Below are 17,710 nucleotides of genomic sequence, written 5' to 3'. Positions count from 1 at the left end.
AGAGGAATTCATACTCTGGTGGGCTGCTGTTGGGGATCTTCTTGTATTCCAGGTACCTCAGTGGGGAGGAAAATAAACTTTTGCCTCCAGTCAGGCAGACCTGTTGTCACGCTAATGGCTCCCAGGTGGACCCTTTCCAGTCCCGAGGCTGCAGCTCAGTTCCTGCAGGAGGACTGCCCTGGCCCTCCAGCCAGTGCCCCACTCCCAAGCTCAATCCTGCCCAGCAGCCACAGTGAGGTGTGTAGGCGGGGTGGGGCAGGGCGGGGGCGGGGAAGAGGGCACACATAGGGTGTTTGTCCATAGTAAGGCCACAAGTTTTGTGCCCCTTGTCACAGTGGCCCCTGGACTCCCGTTGGGTGTGTTATAAACCATGGAGCCATTTCTTCAGGTCCCCTGCTTTGAGTGCACCCCACCACAGCGCCTTGTCCGTGGCCTGGCTGAGCCCTGGGAGGGTCCACCATGAAAAAGGACTGCGAAGGGAAGAAATGGTCACCAAGAGCAGTGTACTCCATATACACTCCCAACCATGTGAGTGTGTACGTGTTCTCCCAGGGCCAAGGATTGGGTGGGCCCCGGCCAATAAGTCAGGGAGGGACGGGCTCCAGGCCTGAGTGGGCCCCTTACCAGCAAGGGCCATGCTCAGACTTCCTTTCACTCTGGAGCCCCAGGTTCCTGGGATGTAAAGCAGGGAGTATTCTCCTACAGCCTGCAGGGCAGGTGCTTGGATGGGGTGGTGGTTGTAACACACCCCGCACCATGTTCTCAGTCAACGTGTGCCCCCTTTCCCCAAGAATTCCCTGGCATTCTAATTCCCCTGGCACTCACATACCCCAACCCCACCCACACTCACCCCAGAGACTCCATCCCTCCAGTGTTAAGTCCGAGGATGGGGAATAGCTTCCTCAGCCAGACCAGCACAAAGAAGGCACAAGTGTGAGACAAAGTTCACTCAGTCAGTACTTACTTCTGCTTCACAAAGTCATCTGTAATGAGCTTCCTCAGGTCGCCAAGGAATGGGTGCCTCACCCTGAGGGCAAGGAAAGGAGTCCATGACTAGAGCCGGTGGCAGTGCCCGGATGTGGGCAGTAGCACTTCCTGGCCCGTGGGGGCAGCCCATGAGGCCTGGGCATGCAGCAGAGGTCCGACAGCAATGGGCCGACATAGGGGTTTGATGGAGCCCCAAATTCTGATGATTTCTCTTAGATCTCCTCTGGGGACAGAGAGGGGACATGGAGCAGAGAGGGGGCTGAGAGTTCAGGACCAATTCGCCATGCACCCTGGTGAGACCCTTTATGCTCTGCCTAGTCCGGGACGCCCACTCCTGGGGCCTCCTCTGCCCAAGGACAACGCTGAGGGGCAGTGAGAGCCCAGAGAGCCCAATCATACCAGGGCGCAGTCCCATCTTGCGTAGTGCCTCCCAGAGGACAGCTGCCAGGGGAGATGAGGTACAAGAATTTGAAACGCGAAGGTGAGACGGGGGTGGAGGCAACCCCCCACCTGCAGGTCCAGCCACTCACCCTCGCTGGCATGGTTGCCATTCATGAAGATGACTCCCAGAATCACCAAGAGGAGACTCAGTCTGGGAGTGTCCTTGGTCCTAGAGGTGTAGAAAGAGGGATCCTGTCCAACAGCCATTTGCCCAAGAGACTACAGCCAGCTCACCCAGCTAGCCTCTCCCAGATTGCTCCGCTCGCTACAGGGCAATTCTTCCCACTCTGTGTGTGGCTTGCTACCTGATCCAGACAACTCGTTCCTCCTCCGCTAGAGATTGCATCACTTCACCCGTCAGATGTGGATGCTAACACCTCCTCCCAGGATTCTGCCAAGGACGAGGTTGGGCAGCGGGAGCAAACGCTTGCCAAAGCTGTGTCCAGAGGTTCATCCACACCTTCCCCGCCCTTTGCCCAGGGGGCCTACACTGGACAGGAAGCTCCTCCAGGACCAGCCACTCTGCCCAGCCCGGACCAGGCATGTAGCAGCAGGAGGAAAGCAACAAGAAGCTTGCTTTCTTGGAAGGAGGGGGGGTGGGTGGGCAGGGGTGGAACCCTCACCGCAGCAAGGTAATCATCTGGTAATCACTTGGCATCACTAACTGTAGGTGGGCACTGTGCTGGGCCCTCCAGCCCTGTTTTCCTGTTCTCTGAGAGGAAGGGGAGGCACCACCTGAGAAGGCCACGACCCTCCTGCCCCTCCTCACTTTCCCAGGAGGCGAGCTGAAGAATCCTGCGTGCAGACAAGAATGTACAGATGTTCTTCCTTGTCGATCTCCTTCAGGTGGATCCCGAACTTCTACACGGGGAGAAAACAAGACTGTGAGGTCAAAAACCCAGGCCAGGCAGTCACTGCATTCCCCGCCAGAACATTTCCTAGGCAGGGAACCCAATGTTGTGGGAGAGGACAGAAGAAGAGAGGACACAGAAGAACTGGTCTGTGGGAGCTCTGGCACTGGCCGAGGCAACGGGACTCACTTCAGGAGACAACAGACCTCCGAGAGCGTGAGGGAGAGGGAGTATGCAGTGGGAGCTCCCAAGTGCAGAAGCTAGGCAAGGCTTCCAGAGCAGGCAGTACTGACACTGGGCCTCCAAAGGCTGCAGGGTGCAAGGCTTCCCTGCCGCTCGTGTTCCGCAGAGCTGCCCCCCAAATCTGCGCACCCACCTTTTCCAGGGTGTATGTTGCTCGTTCAATGATCTCTGGGAAGTGTTCATCGTATTCTCGGATGACATCCTTCAGCATGTCTGCAGGAGGAGAGAGGTGGGAAAGCACCTGGGCTGAGCAGGGGCCACAGAGTGGCAGTCCCTCAGTCAGCCCTGCTGCAGAGGTGAGCGCAGTCAAGACCCCGCGTACTGTGCGCTTGGAGCCATTGGGCAAGGCCTGATAGTTGGGGGTATCCGAAGGTGGGCCCCCGGGGGAGGGTTAGGGGAGGGGGGGAGGCAGAGCTCAGGAACGGGGCACAGTTGTCCACCTGAGCGCTTGATGGGGATCTTCTTGTAGTCCTTAATCATCAGATATTTCACCAACTTATTTGCCTGGAGGAGGGGAGGTGAAGGCATGGGTGAGCTCAAAGGACTGGCCAGCAAGGGAGGGGAAGGGAGAGGGGGAAGGGCAGACTCCTTACCCTCTCTTGCAGAAGGGTCACGTTGCGGGGGTGGCAAGCACAGTACGTGCCTCGAGGGTACCTGGGACCTCAGGGCCATTGGGGGCCGAGGGGCCATCTGAGCCCGCGGGGCCATCTGAGCCCTCACTGTCAGTGGGGGCTGCAATGTTCTCCAGGTCGCTGGAACAGCAGGAGGCTCTCTCTCCTCCTCGCTGCTTTCATACTCATCATCCAGGTGCTTGGACTGTAGCATTGGGGAGAGGAGAGACCCAGGCTACCAGGCTTACTGTGCCCAAGCCCCTGGCAACATCTTCACCAGAGCAGGTACTTGGAAATAAGAGGAGGAGGAACAGCGGATGACATGTGCAGAGGGCTTACTAAGTGCCAGGCACTGAGCCAACCTCTTCTCCCTCCAGGCCGGAGGGTAGCGACTACATGGAGTAAAAATATGCTAGCACACTTGTGTCGTAGAAACTTGGACAAGCTGAGAGAAGAAGAGGGGAGGGGACGAGAAGGGAAGGGACAGGAGGGAACAGGAGAGGAGAGGAGAGGAGAGAAGAAGGGAGGGGGAGGGGAGGGGAGGGGAGGGGAGAGGAAAGAGGAAAGAGAAGAACAAGGAGGGGTTGGAGAGGGCAGGGAAGTCTCACCTTCTTTGTCCTCTTGCCTCCCATCCTGGCCCAGGCTCAGCACTGTTCTGAGCAGTAGCAGCTGCACCCTCAGGCTCAGGGGCGCTCGTGGCCATCTTGGCCTTGGCAGCAGCTGCTGCCACAACATTCTGAGGCTCCACCCACCGAGTCTTAGCGAGAGCCTTCCCAGACTTGGTCGTCTTGGGCCGGGTGGCTGCCCCCTCCCCGGCAGATGCTGCCTGGGGCCCCCCGGAGGCAGCACTGGGGCCCTCTCTGTCTGTCTCTTGGGCCGGGGCAGGCCTCTTGGGGCGTGGGAAAGCTATGCCACTGACACCGGCCGGCTGGGTGAAATCAAAGCCATCATTCTGACCCAGAAAGGCTTTCTTGGGCTGGGTGGCATCCACCTCACTGGCACATGGAGCCTGAGAGGAAGCACAGGCAGTACTGGGACCCTCAGTAGCAGCCTCCTGGGCCTGGGAGGCTGGCTGGGCCTGTGAGGAGGCAGCCATCCCACTGTTGACTGGCATCTGGGAGCTGTGCGGAGAAGCAAGGGTTGTCTCAGGGGTGGCTTCCTGAGTCTCGACCGCATATGTCATGGGCTGGGTATCTTCTCTCGAGGCCTGGTCTGTGGCCAGCGGGTGGTTAGTGACCACCTGATTGTAGATGGCACGAGCAGCAGCGGCAGCAGCCCGAGCAGCACGGTTGGAGGCGGCAGCTCGGGCTACATTGGCAGCCCGAGCCTCCGCCTCATTGGCAAGTGTTTCTGGATCCAGCTGAAATGCCTCCACCAGAGTCCGGGCCAGCACAGGGTTTTCCAGTTCCCAGGGCTCATTCTGCAAGGCCGGAGAAAAGGATAAAGGCAGGCAGACAAGTTTATGTACTCGCATCATGCTTCCTTGTGCTGGCCAGCCTCATCCGGGCAGCCGTCCAGCCCCCACCACGCCCAAGGCCCTCCCTGACCCCCTTTCTCCCAGCAGGAAAGGGAAGGCACGGTTTGGAGTGGCTAGGTAGTCCTTCCCCATCAACCCTCCCCTCTGCATAAAACCTCCCGCCCCCTCCCAGTTTTGGCAGGGCCAGCAGGTGGCCACAAAGGGGCCTCACCGCCAAGATGTGAAAGCCCGGACTCAAGCTCCCAAAGGCTCTGAGGAGACGAATGTCAAAGCTGGTGAAGGTGCCGTAGCCTCCAAAAGCACCAAATTCTTCATACTCGTTCCCTTCAACCATCTCTTCCTCCCCGACTTCATCACTACCCTCATCCATGTCCTCAGCGTTGTAGCTTTCCGATTCCATGCGGAAGCTTTCCTCAGCCATGCTGGGGTCCCAAGAAGAAGAGAGCTCAGCCTGAGAGGGAGGGCCAGGCCTTTTTCTGGGGGTGGGGGAAGGAGGGATCCTTCGGGGACGTGATCTCTCAGATGGGCGGAGGGAGCGGCCATCATCCCGTTACTAGGCAGTAGGGGTTGGGGGTGAAGTCTGTTGGGGTAGATTCTGTCAGAGACAGAGCCCTAAGAGAGGGTTAGAAGAGGTCGGAGGAGATCTCCACACTGAAAGGGGAGTTGAGGTCCGGACAGGCTCCCCATCCCTTTGAATGGAAGGGTGGACCGGCAGACTTGGGTCTGAAGAGCCCCAAAGGGGATGGATGTAGGGAAAGAAGGAGAAACAAAGGGCCTGAATGTAAGCGCTGGAGCAGGGAGCCAGGATGAAGGGGGAGCAGGTGAAATGTGAGGGCTCAGACACACGGGGACCGCAGAAAGCTCTGGGAAACGGAATCCCAGGGACCCTTTGGCGAGGTCCGGGTGGGTTCGGGGATTCAGGGGATCCCGGTCAGGCTGGGCTCACAGAGGAGGACCAGGGGTAGATGGGGTGGGGGCCTTGGACTAGGTGAGGCTCCATTTGGAGCGCTGGAGGGATCTCAAAAGCCAGGATTGCAACTCCAGGAAGGGGGCAAAGCGGTCAGCTGGGTGGGAGTGATCTAGGAGAGACTGGGCGGGGACCGGGCCTGTGCCTAAGGCAGCTCAGCCGGGAGCACACGGGTCTGCTAAAGCGGTTCGGATCCAGGAGCCTGGGTCTGGCGGCGGGGCGCGGAGTAAGGGGTGGGGCTCCTATCTAGACCGCGGGTCTAATGGGGTTCAGGCTTTAAGTGCTTGGGCTTTGTTCAGCTCCCCGGTGTGGGGAGCGTTGTGCTGGAAGGGGTGGCGCAGCGTACCGGGTTCCACTCGCCCTCTCCCGGTCCTGTCAGAGGCTGGATCCTTACCTTCCCTGGGGCTCCAATGGCGTCGGTCCTCAGCACCGGGAACCCCGCAGCCGCGCCCTCGCCTACTGCTGCCAGCACAGCAGCTCCGACCACCCCGCCCCTTTTCTCCGCACACCCCCCGCGGCTGAGCAGCCTGCGCATGCGCCGACCCCTCCAGCCCGCCCGCTTTCCCAACAAAAGCCCTCTCCACCAGGTCCCCAGCGCGCAGGCGATTCCGCGGGTGGGCGGACGGCATTGGGGGTGGGGGGCGTTTTCGTCTTCCCACCAGATTCCCTTTTCCACCCCCACCCGCCCACCCCCGCCTCTGACTGCAGGGGCGACCTCACACCCTGTGGTGCAGTTCAACCCACCCAATCATCTACCCTCAATACCCCTCACTTTTGCAACTCTGCCCTCCCCCTTTCCTCTAAGCTCCTCCAGAGCGCTCTGGAATCCACTATGCACCCGACCCCCCAGCACGACCCCTAGATCACAAATAATACAGAGGCCTCTGGCAACAAGGAAAATGCAAATGGCCAGAGGATGCCAATTCCCTTTGTGTTCCCCTCCGCTATCCATCTCTGTGGCCTTCCAGGCACACTGGGAACATCTGCTTCCTCAATCACTCTTTATGCAGCTTGTACATCACAGCCAGATCTTGGCTGTGGCTTGTCCTCCTCTCACAGCTGCCCCGGGAGGTGGATACCAGCATCCCCACTTTACAGATCAGGAAGCTGAGGCACAGACACATTGCATGGACTGATTGATTACAGGAGGCCACAGAGCCAGTAAACAGACACTGTAGAATTTGGGCCCCATGCTTGCCTAGTGCTGGCCTGGGGACTGAGGCATCCTCCCCTCTTCAGTTTCAGCCACAGCTTCCCACCCACCTCCTCTGCCCTGTCAATATCTGTCCCAAACAAGCAAGATTTGCATTGTCTGAGACTCTGCACCTGGGAGGACACAGGTAGAGGCCCCCTTCCCAGCCCCCCTCCCCTGCCTACTTTGTGGATCCATCCAGGTGCGGGAATTGCTGGTTGGGGTCCACTCTCCACTCTGACTTTCAGGCCTCTTTGCAGAGAGTGGCACAAATACGCTGCCCTTTAGGCCTTGCTGGTGCCCACTGGAGCAGCCAGGACAATCGGGCACTTGTGTGTCTAAGCCATGGCAAGCCCTGATTCAGAGTAAATGTTTGTCCTGGTTCCTTCCAGGGCTGGGGCCTGGGGCAGCTGTGGTCTTGCAGGAAGAAGCTGGGCTGGCCTTCAGAATTCCAGGGATGGAGTGAGTGCTGGGCCGGTCTGTCGCTCACCAGCTGTGTGAGCCTGCTCAGGTCGCTGGACATCTCTGAGCCCGGTTTCTCCATATGCAAAACGGGAAGCACAAGTAGCACTTGCTCGGGTCCTACTCAAGGACACGCATTCCTCTGTGCTTCCAGAGTGACTGGTGAGACGGCTTTGGAGGCAGGAAATGCTATGTTCTCACCTCAGATGGAACCTGGACTTTTTACACAAACTATACTGGACTTTTATATTCGTTTTTATATCAGCCTCCCCAGGACTCCTGTGTATGAATAGAAGCTACTGCTAGGACCACAGCTTTTACTCTCCAGTGACCAATATCAATTCTGCCTGGCAGAATGGCTTTCCTTTGCTGTTGCATAGCAACTACCCTTGTCAGCTGCCTGTGTCTCTTCAGCCCTTCCTGGGTAACATGTTTCTGCGGAAGGTGAGCAGGCCCTAGAAACGAAAGCCATCACAAACCGCTATATGCTAATAGAAAATGCTATGTTCCCATCTCAAATTGACCTGTGCTTTTTACCAAAAACCGTACTGGACTTTTATATTCGCTTTATTTCCATTTTATTTCTAATTATTTTATTTCTTTTTGTTGAGATATAATTGACGTGTTACATTATATCAGTTTCAGGGGTATGACACAATGATGCGATATTTGTATATATTGCAAAATGAGTGCCACGGTAAGTCTAGTTAACATCCATCGCCACACATAGTTACAATTCTTTTCTCATGTTGTCAACTTTTATCACATTCATTTCTGTATCAGCCTCTCTATACGCTATATGCTATGTAACCATGCATGCTAATAATTTCAAAATCTATATCCCAAGTTTGAACTTCACCTTCGAGGTACAGTTCCTTATCTTCATTCTCCTACATGACATCTCCACTTGGACATCTCAAGGGTTCCTCATAGAAAGTCTGTCCAGAACTGGTATTACCCACCCCGTCCACACACTCACCCCACCCCACCCCCAGCCCTCTTGTTTTCAAAACTCTCGTCAGACTTTCTATGAGGAACCCTTGAGATGTCCAAGTGGAGATGTCATGTAGGAGAATGAAGATAAGGAACTGTACCTCGAAGGTGAAGTTCAAACTTGGGATATAGATTTTGAAATTATTAGCATGCATGGTTACATAGCATATAGCGTATAGAGAGGCTGATACAGAAATGAATGTGATAAAAGTTGACAACATGAGAAAAGAATTGTAACTATGTGTGGCGATGGATGTTAACTAGACTTACCGTGGCACTCATTTTGCAATATATACAAATATCGCATCATTGTGTCATACCCCTGAAACTGATATAATGTAACACGTCAATTATATCTCAACAAAAAGAAATAAAATAATTAGAAATAAAATGGAAATAAAGCGAATATAAAAGTCCAGTACGGTTTTTGGTAAAAAGCACAGGTCAATTTGAGATGGGAACATAGCATTTTCTATTAGCATATAGCGGTTTGTGATGGCTTTCGTTTCTAGGGCCTGCTCACCTTCCGCAGAAACATGTTACCCAGGAAGGGCTGAAGAGACACAGGCAGCTGACAAGGGTAGTTGCTATGCAACAGCAAAGGAAAGCCATTCTGCCAGGCAGAATTGATATTGGTCACTGGAGAGTAAAAGCTGTGGTCCTAGCAGTAGCTTCTATTCATACACAGGAGTCCTGGGGAGGCTGATATAAAAACGAATATAAAAGTCCAGTATAGTTTGTGTAAAAAGTCCAGGTTCCATCTGAGGTGAGAACATAGCATTTCCTGCCTCCAAAGCCGTCTCACCAGTCACTCTGGAAGCACAGAGGAATGCGTGTCCTTGAGTAGGACCCGAGCAAGTGCTACTTGTGCTTCCCGTTTTGCATATGGAGAAACCGGGCTCAGAGATGTCCAGCGACCTGAGCAGGCTCACACAGCTGGTGAGCGACAGACCGGCCCAGCACTCACTCCATCCCTGGAATTCTGAAGGCCAGCCCAGCTTCTTCCTGCAAGACCACAGCTGCCCCAGGCCCCAGCCCTGGAAGGAACCAGGACAAACATTTACTCTGAATCAGGGCTTGCCATGGCTTAGACACACAAGTGCCCGATTGTCCTGGCTGCTCCAGTGGGCACCAGCAAGGCCTAAAGGGCAGCGTATTTGTGCCACTCTCTGCAAAGAGGCCTGAAAGTCAGAGTGGAGAGTGGACCCCAACCAGCAATTCCCGCACCTGGATGGATCCACAAAGTAGGCAGGGGAGGGGGGCTGGGAAGGGGGCCTCTACCTGTGTCCTCCCAGGTGCAGAGTCTCAGACAATGCAAATCTTGCTTGTTTGGGACAGATATTGACAGGGCAGAGGAGGTGGGTGGGAAGCTGTGGCTGAAACTGAAGAGGGGAGGATGCCTCAGTCCCCAGGCCAGCACTAGGCAAGCATGGGGCCCAAATTCTACAGTGTCTGTTTACTGGCTCTGTGGCCTCCTGTAATCAATCAGTCCATGCAATGTGTCTGTGCCTCAGCTTCCTGATCTGTAAAGTGGGGATGCTGGTATCCACCTCCCGGGGCAGCTGTGAGAGGAGGACAAGCCACAGCCAAGATCTGGCTGTGATGTACAAGCTGCATAAAGAGTGATTGAGGAAGCAGATGTTCCCAGTGTGCCTGGAAGGCCACAGAGATGGATAGCGGAGGGGAACACAAAGGGAATTGGCATCCTCTGGCCATTTGCATTTTCCTTGTTGCCAGAGGCCTCTGTATTATTTGTGATCTAGGGGTCGTGCTGGGGGGTCGGGTGCATAGTGGATTCCAGAGCGCTCTGGAGGAGCTTAGAGGAAAGGGGGAGGGCAGAGTTGCAAAAGTGAGGGGTATTGAGGGTAGATGATTGGGTGGGTTGAACTGCACCACAGGGTGTGAGGTCGCCCCTGCAGTCAGAGGCGGGGGTGGGCGGGTGGGGGTGGAAAAGGGAATCTGGTGGGAAGACGAAAACGCCCCCCACCCCCAATGCCGTCCGCCCACCCGCGGAATCGCCTGCGCGCTGGGGACCTGGTGGAGAGGGCTTTTGTTGGGAAAGCGGGCGGGCTGGAGGGGTCGGCGCATGCGCAGGCTGCTCAGCCGCGGGGGGTGTGCGGAGAAAAGGGGCGGGGTGGTCGGAGCTGCTGTGCTGGCAGCAGTAGGCGAGGGCGCGGCTGCGGGGTTCCCGGTGCTGAGGACCGACGCCATTGGAGCCCCAGGGAAGGTAAGGATCCAGCCTCTGACAGGACCGGGAGAGGGCGAGTGGAACCCGGTACGCTGCGCCACCCCTTCCAGCACAACGCTCCCCACACCGGGGAGCTGAACAAAGCCCAAGCACTTAAAGCCTGAACCCCATTAGACCCGCGGTCTAGATAGGAGCCCCACCCCTTACTCCGCGCCCCGCCGCCAGACCCAGGCTCCTGGATCCGAACCGCTTTAGCAGACCCGTGTGCTCCCGGCTGAGCTGCCTTAGGCACAGGCCCGGTCCCCGCCCAGTCTCTCCTAGATCACTCCCACCCAGCTGACCGCTTTGCCCCCTTCCTGGAGTTGCAATCCTGGCTTTTGAGATCCCTCCAGCGCTCCAAATGGAGCCTCACCTAGTCCAAGGCCCCCACCCCATCTACCCCTGGTCCTCCTCTGTGAGCCCAGCCTGACCGGGATCCCCTGAATCCCCGAACCCACCCGGACCTCGCCAAAGGGTCCCTGGGATTCCGTTTCCCAGAGCTTTCTGCGGTCCCCGTGTGTCTGAGCCCTCACATTTCACCTGCTCCCCCTTCATCCTGGCTCCCTGCTCCAGCGCTTACATTCAGGCCCTTTGTTTCTCCTTCTTTCCCTACATCCATCCCCTTTGGGGCTCTTCAGACCCAAGTCTGCCGGTCCACCCTTCCATTCAAAGGGATGGGGAGCCTGTCCGGACCTCAACTCCCCTTTCAGTGTGGAGATCTCCTCCGACCTCTTCTAACCCTCTCTTAGGGCTCTGTCTCTGACAGAATCTACCCCAACAGACTTCACCCCCAACCCCTACTGCCTAGTAACGGGATGATGGCCGCTCCCTCCGCCCATCTGAGAGATCACGTCCCCGAAGGATCCCTCCTTCCCCCACCCCCAGAAAAAGGCCTGGCCCTCCCTCTCAGGCTGAGCTCTCTTCTTCTTGGGACCCCAGCATGGCTGAGGAAAGCTTCCGCATGGAATCGGAAAGCTACAACGCTGAGGACATGGATGAGGGTAGTGATGAAGTCGGGGAGGAAGAGATGGTTGAAGGGAACGAGTATGAAGAATTTGGTGCTTTTGGAGGCTACGGCACCTTCACCAGCTTTGACATTCGTCTCCTCAGAGCCTTTGGGAGCTTGAGTCCGGGCTTTCACATCTTGGCGGTGAGGCCCCTTTGTGGCCACCTGCTGGCCCTGCCAAAACTGGGAGGGGGCGGGAGGTTTTATGCAGAGGGGAGGGTTGATGGGGAAGGACTACCTAGCCACTCCAAACCGTGCCTTCCCTTTCCTGCTGGGAGAAAGGGGGTCAGGGAGGGCCTTGGGCGTGGTGGGGGCTGGACGGCTGCCCGGATGAGGCTGGCCAGCACAAGGAAGCATGATGCGAGTACATAAACTTGTCTGCCTGCCTTTATCCTTTTCTCCGGCCTTGCAGAATGAGCCCTGGGAACTGGAAAACCCTGTGCTGGCCCGGACTCTGGTGGAGGCATTTCAGCTGGATCCAGAAACACTTGCCAATGAGGCGGAGGCTCGGGCTGCCAATGTAGCCCGAGCTGCCGCCTCCAACCGTGCTGCTCGGGCTGCTGCCGCTGCTGCTCGTGCCATCTACAATCAGGTGGTCACTAACCACCCGCTGGCCACAGACCAGGCCTCGAGAGAAGATACCCAGCCCATGACATATGCGGTCGAGACTCAGGAAGCCACCCCTGAGACAACCCTTGCTTCTCCGCACAGCTCCCAGATGCCAGTCAACAGTGGGATGGCTGCCTCCTCACAGGCCCAGCCAGCCTCCCAGGCCCAGGAGGCTGCTACTGAGGGTCCCAGTACTGCCTGTGCTTCCTCTCAGGCTCCATGTGCCAGTGAGGTGGATGCCACCCAGCCCAAGAAAGCCTTTCTGGGTCAGAATGATGGCTTTGATTTCACCCAGCCGGCCGGTGTCAGTGGCATAGCTTTCCCACGCCCCAAGAGGCCTGCCCCGGCCCAAGAGACAGACAGAGAGGGCCCCAGTGCTGCCTCCGGGGGGCCCCAGGCAGCATCTGCCGGGGAGGGGGCAGCCACCCGGCCCAAGACGACCAAGTCTGGGAAGGCTCTCGCTAAGACTCGGTGGGTGGAGCCTCAGAATGTTGTGGCAGCAGCTGCTGCCAAGGCCAAGATGGCCACGAGCGCCCCTGAGCCTGAGGGTGCAGCTGCTACTGCTCAGAACAGTGCTGAGCCCTGGGCCAGGATGGGAGGCAAGAGGACAAAGAAGGTGAGACTTCCCTGCCCTCTCCAACCCCTCCTTGTTCTTCTCTTTCCTCTTTCCTCTCCCCTCCCCTCCCCTCCCCTCCCCCTCCCTTCTTCTCTCCTCTCCTCTCCTCTCCTGTTCCCTCCTGTCCCTTCCCTTCTCGTCCCGTCCCCTCTTCTTCTCTCAGCTTGTCCAAGTTTCTACGACACAAGTGTGCTAGCATATTTTTACTCCATGTAGTCGCTACCCTCCGGCCTGGAGGGAGAAGAGGTTGGCTCAGTGCCTGGCACTTAGTAAGCCCTCTGCACATGTCATCCGCTGTTCCTCCTCCTCTTATTTCCAAGTACCTGCTCTGGTGAAGATGTTGCCAGGGGCTTGGGCACAGTAAGCCTGGTAGCCCTGGGTCTCTCCTCTCCCCAATGCTACAGTCCAAGCACCTGGATGATGAGTATGAAAGCAGCGAGGAGGAGAGAGAGCCTCCTGCTGTTCCAGCGACCTGGAGAACATTGCAGCCCCCACTGACAGTGAGGGCTCAGATGGCCCCGCGGGCTCAGATGGCCCCTCGGCCCCCAATGGCCCTGAGGTCCCAGGTACCCTCGAGGCACGTACTGTGCTTGCCACCCCGCAACGTGACCCTTCTGCAAGAGAGGGTAAGGAGTCTGCCCTTCCCCCTCTCCCTTCCCCTCCCTTGCTGGCCAGTCCTTTGAGCTCACCCATGCCTTCACCTCCCCTCCTCCAGGCAAATAAGTTGGTGAAATATCTGATGATTAAGGACTACAAGAAGATCCCCATCAAGCGCTCAGGTGGACAACTGTGCCCCGTTCCTGAGCTCTGCCTCCCCCCCTCCCCTAACCCTCCCCCGGGGGCCCACCTTCGGATACCCCCAACTATCAGGCCTTGCCCAATGGCTCCAAGCGCACAGTACGCGGGGTCTTGACTGCGCTCACCTCTGCAGCAGGGCTGACTGAGGGACTGCCACTCTGTGGCCCCTGCTCAGCCCAGGTGCTTTCCCACCTCTCTCCTCCTGCAGACATGCTGAAGGATGTCATCCGAGAATACGATGAACACTTCCCAGAGATCATTGAACGAGCAACATACACCCTGGAAAAGGTGGGTGCGCAGATTTGGGGGGCAGCTCTGCGGAACACGAGCGGCAGGGAAGCCTTGCACCCTGCAGCCTTTGGAGGCCCAGTGTCAGTACTGCCTGCTCTGGAAGCCTTGCCTAGCTTCTGCACTTGGGAGCTCCCACTGCATACTCCCTCTCCCTCACGCTCTCGGAGGTCTGTTGTCTCCTGAAGTGAGTCCCGTTGCCTCGGCCAGTGCCAGAGCTCCCACAGACCAGTTCTTCTGTGTCCTCTCTTCTTCTGTCCTCTCCCACAACATTGGGTTCCCTGCCTAGGAAATGTTCTGGCGGGGAATGCAGTGACTGCCTGGCCTGGGTTTTTGACCTCACAGTCTTGTTTTCTCCCCGTGTAGAAGTTCGGGATCCACCTGAAGGAGATCGACAAGGAAGAACATCTGTACATTCTTGTCTGCACGCAGGATTCTTCAGCTCGCCTCCTGGGAAAGTGAGGAGGGGCAGGAGGGTCGTGGCCTTCTCAGGTGGTGCCTCCCCTTCCTCTCAGAGAAACAGGAAAACAGGGCTGGAGGGCCCAGCACAGTGCCCACCTACAGTTAGTGATGCCAAGTGATTACCAGATGATTACCTTGCTGCGGTGAGGGTTCCACCCCTGCCCACCCACCCCCCCTCCTTCCAAGAAAGCAAGCTTCTTGTTGCTTTCCTCCTGCTGCTACATGCCTGGTCCGGGCTGGGCAGAGTGGCTGGTCCTGGAGGAGCTTCCTGTCCAGTGTAGGCCCCCTGGGCAAAGGGCGGGGAAGGTGTGGATGAACCTCTGGACACAGCTTTGGCAAGCGTTTGCTCCCGCTGCCCAACCTCGTCCTTGGCAGAATCCTGGGAGGAGGTGTTAGCATCCACATCTGACGGGTGAAGTGATGCAATCTCTAGCGGAGGAGGAACGAGTTGTCTGGATCAGGTAGCAAGCCACACACAGAGTGGGAAGAATTGCCCTGTAGCGAGCGGAGCAATCTGGGAGAGGCTAGCTGGGTGAGCTGGCTGTAGTCTCTTGGGCAAATGGCTGTTGGACAGGATCCCTCTTTCTACACCTCTAGGACCAAGGACACTCCCAGACTGAGTCTCCTCTTGGTGATTCTGGGAGTCATCTTCATGAATGGCAACCATGCCAGCGAGGGTGAGTGGCTGGACCTGCAGGTGGGGGGTTGCCTCCACCCCCGTCTCACCTTCGCGTTTCAAATTCTTGTACCTCATCTCCCCTGGCAGCTGTCCTCTGGGAGGCACTACGCAAGATGGGACTGCGCCCTGGGTATGATTGGGCTCTCTGGGCTCTCACTGCCCCTCAGCGTTGTCCTTGGGCAGAGGAGGCCCCAGGAGTGGGCGTCCCGGACTAGGCAGAGCATAAAGGGTCTCACCAGGGTGCATGGCGAATTGGTCCTGAACTCTCAGCCCCCTCTCTGCTCCATGTCCCCTCTCTGTCCCCAGAGGAGATCTAAGAGAAATCATCAGAATTTGGGGCTCCATCAAACCCCTATGTCGGCCATTGCTGTCGGACCTCTGCTGCATGCCCAGGCCTCATGGGGCTGCCCCCACGGGCCAGGAAGTGCTACTGCCCACATCCGGGCACTGCCACCGGCTCTAGTCATGGACTCCTTTCCTTGCCCTCAGGGTGAGGCACCCATTCCTTGGCGACCTGAGGAAGCTCATTACAGATGACTTTGTGAAGCAGAAGTAAGTACTGACTGAGTGAACTTTGTCTCACACTTGTGCCTTCTTTGTGCTGGTCTGGCTGAGGAAGCTATTCCCCATCCTCGGACTTAACACTGGAGGGATGGAGTCTCTGGGGTGAGTGTGGGTGGGGTTGGGGTATGTGAGTGCCAGGGGAATTAGAATGCCAGGGAATTCTTGGGGAAAGGGGGCACACGTTGACTGAGAACATGGTGCGGGGTGTGTTACAACCACCACCCCATCCAAGCACCTGCCCTGCAGGCTGTAGGAGAATACTCCCTGCTTTACATCCCAGGAACCTGGGGCTCCAGAGTGAAAGGAAGTCTGAGCATGGCCCTTGCTGGTAAGGGGCCCACTCAGGCCTGGAGCCCGTCCCTCCCTGACTTATTGGCCGGGGCCCACCCAATCCTTGGCCCTGGGAGAACACGTACACACTCACATGGTTGGGAGTGTATATGGAGTACACTGCTCTTGGTGACCATTTCTTCCCTTCGCAGTCCTTTTTCATGGTGGACCCTCCCAGGGCTCAGCCAGGCCACGGACAAGGCGCTGTGGTGGGGTGCACTCAAAGCAGGGGACCTGAAGAAATGGCTCCATGGTTTATAACACACCCAACGGGAGTCCAGGGGCCACTGTGACAAGGGGCACAAAACTTGTGGCCTTACTATGGACAAACACCCTATGTGTGCCCTCTTCCCCGCCCCCGCCCTGCCCCACCCCGCCTACACACCTCACTGTGGCTGCTGGGCAGGATTGAGCTTGGGAGTGGGGCACTGGCTGGAGGGCCAGGGCAGTCCTCCTGCAGGAACTGAGCTGCAGCCTCGGGACTGGAAAGGGTCCACCTGGGAGCCATTAGCGTGACAACAGGTCTGCCTGACTGGAGGCAAAAGTTTATTTTCCTCCCCACTGAGGTACCTGGAATACAAGAAGATCCCCAACAGCAGCCCACCAGAGTATGAATTCCTCTGGGGCCTGCGGGCCTGCCACGAGACCAGCAAAATGAGGGTGCTGAGATTCATCGCCCAGGTAATGGAGAGCCTCTGCTGGGAGCCAGGCTCAGGGGCTGGCACTTCCCATCCCTCGAGCACGGGCTCCTTGTGCCATTTGTGTGTCCAGTGAGGACAGTGAGGCTCAGAAAGGTTCCTAGGTGACTTGCCCAAGTTGACAGATACAGTGCAGGTGAGGGATGGGGCGAAATCCCAGGCCCGGTCCTGAATAAGAGGAGCTCGACTCCAGTGGTTTTTACTTTTATTGTGATCACGCACAGTGCACAGGAGGGTGTACGGTGGGAATCAAGCGCTCGGTGAATGTGGGGTAGCAGTTAGGATAGTTGCTGTTGTTACATCGCAGTATCAGAACCGAGATCCCCGGGAATGGAGGGCCCATTTCCTGGAGGCTGTGGATGATGCTTTCAAGACGATGGATGTGGATATGGCTGAGGAACATGCCAGGGCCCAGATGAGGGCCCAGATGAACATCGGGGATGAAGCTCTGATTGGACGGTGGAGCTGGGACGACATACAGGTGGAGCTCCTGACCTGGGATGAGGACGGAGATTTTGGCGACGCCTGGGCCAGGATCCCCTTTGCTTTCTGGGCCAGATACCATCAGTACATTCTGAATAGCAACCGTGCCAATGGGAGAGCCACTTGGAGAGCTGGCGTCAGCAGTGGCACCAATGGTGGGGCCAACACCAGCATCCTAGATGGCCCCAGCACCAGCTCCACCATCCGGACCAGAAATGCCGCCAGAACGAGTGCCAACTTCTTCTCCTGGATCCAGTAAGGTTTTCAGGCGATAAGTGGGACTCTGGAGGGTGGGCTGGGAGGGGCTGTGAGAAGTCAGGGGAAGGCCTGGCATGGGTAAGGGGAAACCATGAGAGTGTGGACAGGCACTTGTTTTGTTCTTTATATCACTCACTGTTTCATCTGTATTTCCATTTGTTTTCGCTCCTGTGCCCTGTGTTTGCAGACAACGCTGACGAACTGCAGTGATCTCTCACCTGGCCAGAGTGCCCCCTCAGACTCCGTGTTCACATAGCAGTCTAGGCCGCCTCTGCCTGCCCATCGGAGATGGCACGCAAGACGAAGCTCTCTGTGTTCTCTTGCTTTCATTGTGTGCTGTTTCTGTCGTGCTGTCGTGTTTTCGGTACCAGTGTCACATTAAAGTTGCAAAATGAATTGGGACATTTCCTTCATTACCTGTGCCCTGAGTGGCTGGTGGTCAGCTCTCTGGGATGGGGGGCAGGGACC

At 57.1% G+C, this 17,710-nt stretch overlaps 2 protein-coding genes and 2 non-coding genes across 5 annotated transcripts; 2 read left to right on the top strand and 2 right to left on the bottom strand.

Annotated features, from left to right (window-relative positions):
* Positions 1–280: 280 nt before the first annotated feature.
* On the bottom strand, positions 281–411 carry LOC149991401 (small nucleolar RNA SNORA11). The gene has a single exon (XR_016508757.1). It is a non-coding gene; the product is annotated as a small nucleolar RNA SNORA11 (small nucleolar RNA).
* Positions 412–1,199: 788 nt separating this feature from the next.
* On the bottom strand, positions 1,200–6,067 carry LOC149991400 (melanoma-associated antigen D4-like). Its single transcript, XM_090264098.1, is given in 12 exon segments — positions 1,200–1,210; positions 1,288–1,428; positions 1,518–1,597; positions 2,198–2,289; positions 2,656–2,735; positions 2,963–3,026; positions 3,116–3,145; positions 3,147–3,338; positions 3,742–3,776; positions 3,779–4,553; positions 4,822–5,032; positions 5,972–6,067. Coding segments are annotated over 11 exon segments (1,710 nt in total). The 5' UTR covers position 5,032; positions 5,972–6,067.
* A 4,291-nt stretch (positions 6,068–10,358) lies between these two features.
* Positions 10,359–17,638, top strand: LOC149991398 (melanoma-associated antigen D4-like). 2 transcript variants are annotated; one of them, XM_090264812.1, is made up of 13 exons: positions 10,359–10,451; positions 11,391–11,601; positions 11,870–12,682; positions 13,087–13,308; positions 13,398–13,461; positions 13,689–13,768; positions 14,135–14,226; positions 14,828–14,907; positions 14,997–15,039; positions 15,399–15,461; positions 16,370–16,484; positions 16,809–17,239; positions 17,430–17,638. In XM_090264812.1, exons 2-13 carry the CDS (start codon positions 11,392–11,394, stop codon positions 17,437–17,439), a joined length of 2,223 nt encoding a protein of 740 aa, XP_090120938.1. In that variant the 5' UTR covers positions 10,359–10,451; position 11,391; the 3' UTR covers positions 17,440–17,638. The 2 variants fall into 2 exon arrangements, with proteins under 2 accessions (XP_090120938.1, XP_090120939.1); XM_090264813.1 differs by lacking the exon at positions 17,430–17,638 and having other exon boundaries at positions 16,809–17,243.
* LOC149991399 (small nucleolar RNA SNORA11) lies at positions 16,015–16,145 on the top strand. Its single transcript, XR_016508756.1, has one exon. It is a non-coding gene; the product is annotated as a small nucleolar RNA SNORA11 (small nucleolar RNA).
* Positions 17,639–17,710: the final 72 nt, after the last annotated feature.

This window comes from Furipterus horrens, unplaced genomic scaffold (genome assembly GCF_987537825.1).
Source record: "Furipterus horrens unplaced genomic scaffold, mFurHor1.1.pri manual_scaffold_17, whole genome shotgun sequence".
Classification (NCBI taxonomy): Eukaryota; Metazoa; Chordata; class Mammalia; order Chiroptera; family Furipteridae; genus Furipterus; species Furipterus horrens.
This window is presented reverse-complemented; position numbering and strand designations above follow the sequence as displayed.

Excerpts from the sequence above, each read along its gene's own strand:
- LOC149991398 (XM_090264812.1), top strand. The coding sequence starts at position 11,392 with ATGGCTGAGGAAAGCTTCCGCATGGAATCGGAAAGCTACAACGCTGAG. Across the intron at positions 15,462-16,369 it reads GATGACTTTGTGAAGCAGAA|GTACCTGGAATACAAGAAGA; the intron begins GTAAGTACTGAC and ends CTCCCCACTGAG. Across the intron at positions 16,485-16,808 it reads TGCTGAGATTCATCGCCCAG|TATCAGAACCGAGATCCCCG; the intron begins GTAATGGAGAGC and ends GTTACATCGCAG.